At 45.6% G+C, this 7,922-nt stretch overlaps 1 protein-coding gene across 2 annotated transcripts; it reads left to right on the forward strand.

Annotated features, from left to right (window-relative positions):
• The first annotated feature begins 1,186 nt into the window (after positions 1-1,186).
• On the forward strand, positions 1,187-3,036 carry LOC139796354 (uncharacterized). Of its 2 annotated transcripts, none has more exons than XM_071744272.1 (2): positions 1,187-1,365; positions 1,813-3,036. In XM_071744272.1, the coding sequence occupies exons 1-2, from the start codon at positions 1,194-1,196 to the stop codon at positions 2,724-2,726; spliced, it is 1,086 nt and encodes a 361-aa protein (XP_071600373.1). In that variant the 5' UTR covers positions 1,187-1,193; the 3' UTR covers positions 2,727-3,036. The 2 variants fall into 2 exon arrangements, with proteins under 2 accessions (XP_071600373.1, XP_071600374.1); XM_071744273.1 differs by having other exon boundaries at positions 1,816-3,036.
• Positions 3,037-7,922: the final 4,886 nt, after the last annotated feature.

Genomic DNA, 7,922 nt, shown 5'->3' on the forward strand with positions numbered 1-7,922 from the left:
AGTACCTGAAGGGGTCCTACAGGAAAGTTGGGGAGGGACTTCTTACAAGGGCATGGAGTGACAGGACAAGGGGCAAGGGGTTTTAGCTGTAAGAGCAGCTTTAGCAGATTTAGATTAGATATTAGGAATCATAGAATTTTCAGGCTTGGAAGGGACCTTTAAGATCATCCAGTTCCAACCCCCCTGCCATGGGCAGGGACACCTCCCCCTAGATCAGGCTGCTCAGAGCCCTGTCCAGCCTGGCCTTAAAAACTTCCAGGGATGGGGCTTCCACCACCCCTCTGGGCAACGTGTTCACCCCCGTGGTAAAAAGCGTATTCCTAATTTCCAATCTAAATCTTCCCTCCTCTAGGTTGAATCCAAAGAAGACATTGAAGAAACTTTAGTGTGAGGGTGGTGAGACACTGGAACAAACTTCCCAAAGTTGTGGCTGCCTCCCTGTAGGGTTGAAGGCCAGGCTGGACAGGGGCTGTGAAGCAACCTTATCTAGTGGGAGGTGACCCTGCCCATGCAGAGGGGTTGGAGCTAGGTGATCTTTAAGGTCCTTTCCAACCCAAACCATTCTAAGACTCCGTGATGATCAAGCCCAACCATTAACCTAGTGCTGCCAGGTCCACCATTAAACCATGTTCCAGACCAGCATATCTGCACATCTTTTAAATACCTCAATCACTTCTGCGGCCATCCTGTCCTAAACTGTGTTTGTGCCTCTGCCTGCTACGTTTTAGTTATAAAATGGTGCAGGCCTGAGACAGGGGAGAAAGAACACGACCTGAGCCAGGGAGGTTGTCACACTACGAGGGGGTACTTGTGGTCACACCCCGCCTCATGGCCTGCTCCTTCCTCAGCCCCCAACTGCAGCACAATAAAGGCGATAATGGGCCGTTTAGCTCCCGGCATCGACACCCCCTCTGCCAGAGGATTCCTGCCCAGGCAAGGGCTGGGAAAACAGAACCGGGTCGTGAGGTGAGCACCGGACCGGACCCCCCCGCGTGGTCCTCCCCTCAGGCTCCACCGCCGCGAGGCGGGGCGCAGTCACGTGGGTCGCTCCGCCATTGGCTGAACAGAGAGGCGCGGACGGGCGGGGGACGCTCCGATTGGGTGGAAGCAAGGGCCGGGCTATAAAAGGGCAGCGCGCAAGTGTCTCTCAGGCATTGCAGGTTCGGGGTGCTGTTCCTGAGGCTGTGACTTTAATGGCGCTGCAGGGCGATGGAGCCAAGGTGTCCCCAGCCCCTTCACCTTTCTGGGTGCTGCTGGATCTGCTGCGGCGGGAGCCCGGTATGGGCTGGCTACCGCGTCATCCTGGTGCCTGCACCAGATCGTGGGGTCCCAGTGAATTGGAGGCTGGCCACGGGAGAGGAGCTGGTGAGTGGCCCTTGAGAGGTGGGCTGTGTGGTGGGGGAGGTTGGCAGGGGCTGAGTACGTTCGTCTGTGGGATCAGATATCTGCTGAATATTGATAACCTGTAGCTTTGTTGCTCTCAATTGCATTTGCCCTGTAATGGAGGTCTGGGTTTGGAGAAATGTTACTGTAGTGGACTATGGCTGTCACCTGGCTTGAGATGTTGACTGAAAGAGATAAATCACTAGGGTTCTCTTTTTTTAGATTTTTTTAGTTTTTAATTCTTCTCCTGTGCTCTGGCTGTTGGGAGCTTTGCAGGTGCAAGTCATTAGAATGCAAGGGATGGTTTTTTTTTTTTTCAGAAGAGTTCTAGTAAAAGCTGGAGAGTGTTGAAAGGGGGGAAGACCTTATGTCTGCTTACTGTCCATTGTTACCATTGTTTTTGCCATTGCTAACGTGGATTTCTTCCAGCAGATGAACTCGGCCAGGTTCCTGACAGGCATCTCTTGGGCCCTTGTCCCCTGAAGGCCCTGCTTTTACTGGAGTACTCGAGAGACAGACACTTATGGCAGGTCTACCACGAAGGACTGAAGACATTCCTTGCCTTCAGAGAACGCGTGTCACTGCCTGTGGTCTGGCCAGTTCCAGTGGATCATGTGAGAAAGTTCTTGGTTGTCATGGAGTTGCAGAATCTGCCTCCCACAAAAATAGTAATGTATTTGGAAGGACTGTCCTTTATCTCCAGAATGGTAGATCATACTGATCCTCTTCAAGATCCTGTTATATGTTATATGATAGCAAGGTTGAAATGTAGGAGTGGCTCTTCAAAGGATAAATACTCTCCTGTAACTATTGGAATCTTAAGATCTCTCTTGGGGACTCTGGAATCTGTGTGTAGCTCTCCTTATGAGTGTTTATTGTTCCGTGCTGTGTTTACTGTAGCTTTTTTTGGTGCACTCCGTATACAAGAGATGGTGACATGTCACCCAAATAGAGCACAGCCAGAGCTCCTGCATATGAGTGACCTCCAGCTAACTGAATGGGGTGCAAATCTTTACTTACATACATCTCATATGGGCCAACAGAGGTATTTGATCCAACTGGGGTTGTCTAAAGAGGTGTGGGTATGTCCTGTTGAAGCTCTCCGTATCTACATGGCAGCACGGCCCCAGGGAGAGGGCCCTCTCTTTGTGCACGCAGATGGCATGGCCGTGACAAAGAAGGAGTTCCTCGCTGTCTTCCACCATGCTCTGAGGCTTGCTGGGCTTCCTCCTAACCAGTATGGTGTGCATTCCTTCTGGCTGGGGACTGTTGTAACAGCACTATCTCATGGGTATTCTGATGAAGCTGTTAACAGAATAGCAAGGTGGAGGGGAATATCCTGAAGAAAACATAGTTCTATCTTTCTGTTAGGCTTCCTACTAAGGGGTACCTTCTGCAATGCAGACAGAAATGTTATACTTTCTATAGAATAGTTATACTTATTCTATATAAAAGTTTCGGTGCTCTGTAAAGTTACAGAGAAGGGAAGTACAAGATGACTTCCCATCTAGGATGGTTTTAGAATGGAATGTCATGGTTTTAAGACTGCTGTGACTCTTGAGTCAGTGTGCACACTACACTATCCAGCATGTTTGTTCTACTTGTATTTTGACTTTTTGTGACCTTGTATTAAACTGCATTTTCTTTCAAGAATGTCTCTAGTCTAATCTTTTTACACCCTGGTCAAAGGTTACTCATCACAGTGGCGATAAGAACTTGATACAAGCTAACAACCTTTTTACTGTATAAGGTAGTGAAAAGTAAAGCTAGCTGATGGTAACTGGAAACTGAGTGTGGAGGGAATTGAGCTGCTAGCTGAATGTGATACCAACAGGGAAGCTGACTCTGCTGCTGTTCATAGCTGTCTTCCCCTTGATGGTTATTAGGATCCCTTGCTGATCCTTTTACACTGACCAAAAGTAGCCCTTAATGAAATGTGGAGAATACATCAAATATGACACTGCTCAGGTTAAAGGTTCCTTTGTAGCAGAGAACTTGAAATAGCTAACAGAACCTTCATTCTGTACTTGGAATGATTGTTGAAGAAATAATCTTCAGATTAATTAACTAGTATGTGAAGAAGCAGGATCCTAAGAAGGTTGATAAATATATATATATGTGTGTGTGTGTTTGTGTATATGTGTATATATATATGTGTGTGTGTGTGTGTGTGTATGATGTTTGAAGTAAAGGCGTTATCTCCTGTAGTACATAACATCAGCATGTTCAGGAGCTACTGAGGTGACAACTAGGTGTGCACAAAACAGCTCCAATCATACTGCCCAGTCTAGTTTTCAAGAGGATCTTTTGTTACAGAAAGTTCTGCAGAGAGCAGAGCATGCTGCAAAGACAGAGCAGTGATAGCAGACATCAATCTGTTAATTCCCTGGCAGACATTTGGTAGTTCCCCTTCTACAGCTTTACTACAAGCTGTTGCAGAATTAGCACACTGTGATGCGGGGTCCCAGTTGTCTTGCACATATTCATGAATGTGAAGTGGTATGTTGGAGGGGCTGGAACTTTATCTGAGTGAAAGGTAATTGGTTTGGTTGAAACATACACATGAAAAGCGTGCCAGAGGAAGCAAAGGTCTTAGGCTGGGTGATAGGAGAGAGGTGGAAGAGTTTGACTCCCCAGCTTTGGTTATTGAGGGGAGGCAGGGAAGATGGGTTTATTGTGAAACTGCAAGGAGGTTCTCTGGGCCACAAATATGTCACTCAAGGTGATGTAAACACTTTAAAAATACAAAAATATGTCTCTTGAATCGATTTTTTTTTTTTTTTTTTTTTTTCTCTTTCTCCCTGCTATGTGGCAACATTTTGTCAATTAACATATGCTTACCTCACCATATGCCTGACAGACACCTAAAAGATAAGAATGCTTATCAGGTCGCCTCCTGGTGCATGGTGGAGACAATGAAAGTAGCAGGACACCAAAAAGACAAAAAGATAGGGATAACTCATCTCTAGGAAGTCTGGAAGTCTGTGTGTATCAGGGACTTATGCAAAAAAGGGACCCCTCTTCTTTTCCTGTATAAACAAGCCCAGGAGAAAAGGAGAAGTGGCGGCTTTCCTCTAGACCCCCCCTCTCTCAGCACTTCGGCTTCAGCTACGGGACAGAGAAGCAGCAGGAGCAACAGACCCTATGCACCCGACTACAGCCAGAGGCCAGGGCTGGTGGACGGTGACAACATCTTAATTACTCCCTCCTTCTTATCTCTTCTTAACGACTCTTCTCTCCTAAGTAACTAATTGTATAAATCCTAAATAAATCCTTGTAACTTGTTTAAATCATAAAGCCTGGTTATTTTTGTAAATTCACGCATCGTCTATGAGTAGTGGCTGAATTTTCCTCGCAAACAAAATACAAATAATAACTCGGATCGTAACACAAGGGAAAAGGGATTTGCTAGGGAAGGAGAAGCAGGATTCTGCTTTGTGCATGAGGTAGAGGAGGAAGTGGCTGCACAGGACTGAGTGCTGGAATGACTGCTCAGTGTTGCACTGTGTGCTCACACACGAACTGTGTACTGCACTTTTTCATCCTGAATCCTGTGGGGATGACCTGTGGCAATGTCAGGCTGGAGGAGAGTGTCTGGAGGACCTGTTTTACTGTCTCTTGTGCGATCAGAAAAGTGCAAATGCAATCAGAGAAGCATAGCAGGCTGCAGTAACCCAAGGAGCATGGGGAACAGTGATCTCAAAGCTGTTCTCTGGTGTGCAGTTAAAAGTTTGTTCTATCTCCACCCAGTTAAAATCCAAGTGTGAATTGATAATCTTTCCAAAGCTGTGAGAAGAGTACCTTCAACTACAATGATGGTAAATGCTCTCATTGTACTGCGCCTCAGTTTTCTGAGATGGAGAGGGATGCTGATCTGTCTTGTGCTGGTAACAGTGGCAGCCTCACACTGCTATCAAAGACAGTAATTGTGCTGTCTCTCCATGGTGATGTAGTTACAGTTCACCTAAGAGATGGCACAAGAAAGGATGTAGAGCTCACAATAGCTAAGTCAGGAAAGTCTGAGTGTCACAAGTGATGATCTCCATGATGCTATGCAAGCAAGGAAAAATGACGTGAAGGATGAACTAAAAAAAATCAAAATGCCACTGTGGAACAGCTGTCACACAATGGTTTCTTGTAATCCCCATTATCAGTTCTAAAGCGAATGGTTACTCCTCTCCCAACAGGGAAAAGAGCTCCTGAACAGCTTAAGAGTGTGCTGAAGCTCACAAATGTTTCCTCAGCAGCAATACCAGTTTACTGTAAGCCCTTTCTCATCTACTGCTGTTGACTCCCTCTCTGTGTGATCTCCCTCAGCTAGTACATTCTGCTTGGCTAAACCTCAAGCAAACACAGAATCATAGAATGGTTTGGTTTGGAAGAACCTTAAAGATCATCCAGTTCCAATTTCCTGCCGTGGGCAGGGACACTTCTCACTGGACCAAGTTGCTCAAGGCCCCATCCAACCTGGCCTTGCACATTTCTTGGGGGGGCAGCCATGACTTCCTTGGGCAGCCTCTGCCTCACCACCCTCACAGGAAAGAATTTCTTCCTAATGTTGAACCTAAATCTCATCTCTTCAAGTTTTAAACCATTTCTCCTTGCCCTCTCACTACACACCTGTGTAAAAAGCCCTACCCCAGATTTCTTGTAGGCCCCCTTCAGATAATGGAAGGTTGCTATAAGGTCACTTCAGACCTTATACAAGAAACAAATGTAGAATCAAAATTATCAGATTATCATGTAGCTCTACAAAAAGCTGTACTGACCCAGCTAAGGCCAAGTAAGCCAATTGCATAGGTTGGTTCTCCTGCCAAAAAAAATTCATCAAATTATGTCCTAAAAATGCCTCTCTGAAGTCGTCTTTGTAGGACGCTATCTTCCTTACAGTGCATAACAAAGCCAGGCAAGGGGAAGGAAATTCCATCAGTTTAACTGATGTATTCTTAAAACTTCGAAGGAGCTTTCCTTCTGAGTTGCTAAACCATTGTTCACATCACAGGAGTTAAACACATTCTAAATAATGGTGTAATCACTTTGGTGTAATCATCACAGCAGCACTGAAATGCAGCCACTTCCTAGTGAAGGGGAATCAACTGACAACTTAGACAAATTTAACTTTGTTTTACCCTAGCAATGAAGCCAGATAGATCCACTTTACTGGTAGATACCTCTTTCATCTTTCCAGAATCATTCTGTAGTGGGGCAAAGCCATATGTAAACATAAAATTCAAAAAGTCCAGATAAAAAATATATAAGAGATTGGAGGCAGCATGCAAACTCCTTATGGAGATCAAGCCTTAGATAACATATTCTGCAAGTTTAGACTTGCAGAGCTCTCAGACCTTAAAATTATTAAAAGCCTTTTGTGTTATTTCACACATGCATTTTTCATTGAGGACATATCTAATGCTCTCTAATCACAAATTCCAACAGCATTCTGTAGGCTGGACACCAATATCCAGTACAAGCCACATCTTGCATCTCAGTTTGGCTTTCACAACAGCACTACCTGCTCAGTGACTTCATGGCTCATCCTCTCACCCCTGGTTGCTCAGCAGTGTGAGCTCTCCTGTCCTCATGTTACAGGCACGTTACACAGTCTGCTTGTAACTGACCTTTGGAATGAAAGCATTTAGGGGGAGAAACAGCAGAAATCATAGAGGATTTTACTGAATATGCACTTTTGTTGGTCATGCAATAGAATAAACCAGCACACATAATTTTAGTGACCAGAATACCCTGTGCACCATGTCTGACAGAAATTTAACAGTAAGATGAACTTCTGCAAGGATGGGAAGAACAGAGCAATGCATGTTGTCTGTGGAGCTCTGGCAACCCACTTCAGCATCTTGCTGTGTGACAGTATCTCCTCCAACTCTGCCACTCAGGGCATTTTCTGTTGGCCATATTTTGTTTGTTTTTTTTTAAATAAAAATACTCTGTATTCAACAGATACTTAGGTTTTAACCCCCAGCTGATCCCTGGTCTTTTCATGCCTGGATATGCAATGATTGCCAAAGGCTAGTTCTTCTGCAAGCATTTCCGACCCTCACCATGTAGTTCACAAAGTGTGTTCAGTAAGTGCCCAAACTGCATTCACCCATTTTGGCATACTTTGGCTGCTTCACCAAAGCCCACCCTACCACAAATCAAAATGCTAAAAGCCATTTATCAAACATATCCACCGAGTCCTGAGAGCTGCTCTGCACTGGGTGGTGCTCACCACAAGTGGCAGTGTGAGTTGTTTAGGATATGATAGCTTGTAAGCTCGTGCCATCCCCTTGCTTCAAGCATGATCAGCAGGGCCAGCACTTTATGGAAGACTTGCTGACTGCAGTCACCCCTACAGGCACCTGAAGGGAACCAGGGATGAGACCAGTTGGTAGTGCACAGCACTCCAGACCCTGCTGCAGCCACACAGATCACCTGCTGCTTTCATGGTCAGGAAGGAACTGGTGGGCTCAGTGCACTACAGACCAATGTCCATACAGCATTCATGCATGCATTCATTTATCCAGACATCCATGCATCTGCCC

The sequence above is a fragment of the Heliangelus exortis genome, chromosome 4, assembly GCF_036169615.1.
Source record: "Heliangelus exortis chromosome 4, bHelExo1.hap1, whole genome shotgun sequence".
In the NCBI taxonomy this organism is placed as follows: Eukaryota; Metazoa; Chordata; class Aves; order Apodiformes; family Trochilidae; genus Heliangelus; species Heliangelus exortis.

Bases quoted from the DNA above. Each gene is read 5' to 3' on its own strand.
- LOC139796354 (XM_071744272.1), top strand. From the start codon at position 1,194: ATGGCGCTGCAGGGCGATGGAGCCAAGGTGTCCCCAGCCCCTTCACCT. The intron at 1,366-1,812 runs GTGAGTGGCCCT...GATTTCTTCCAG, and splicing joins TGGCCACGGGAGAGGAGCTG to CAGATGAACTCGGCCAGGTT.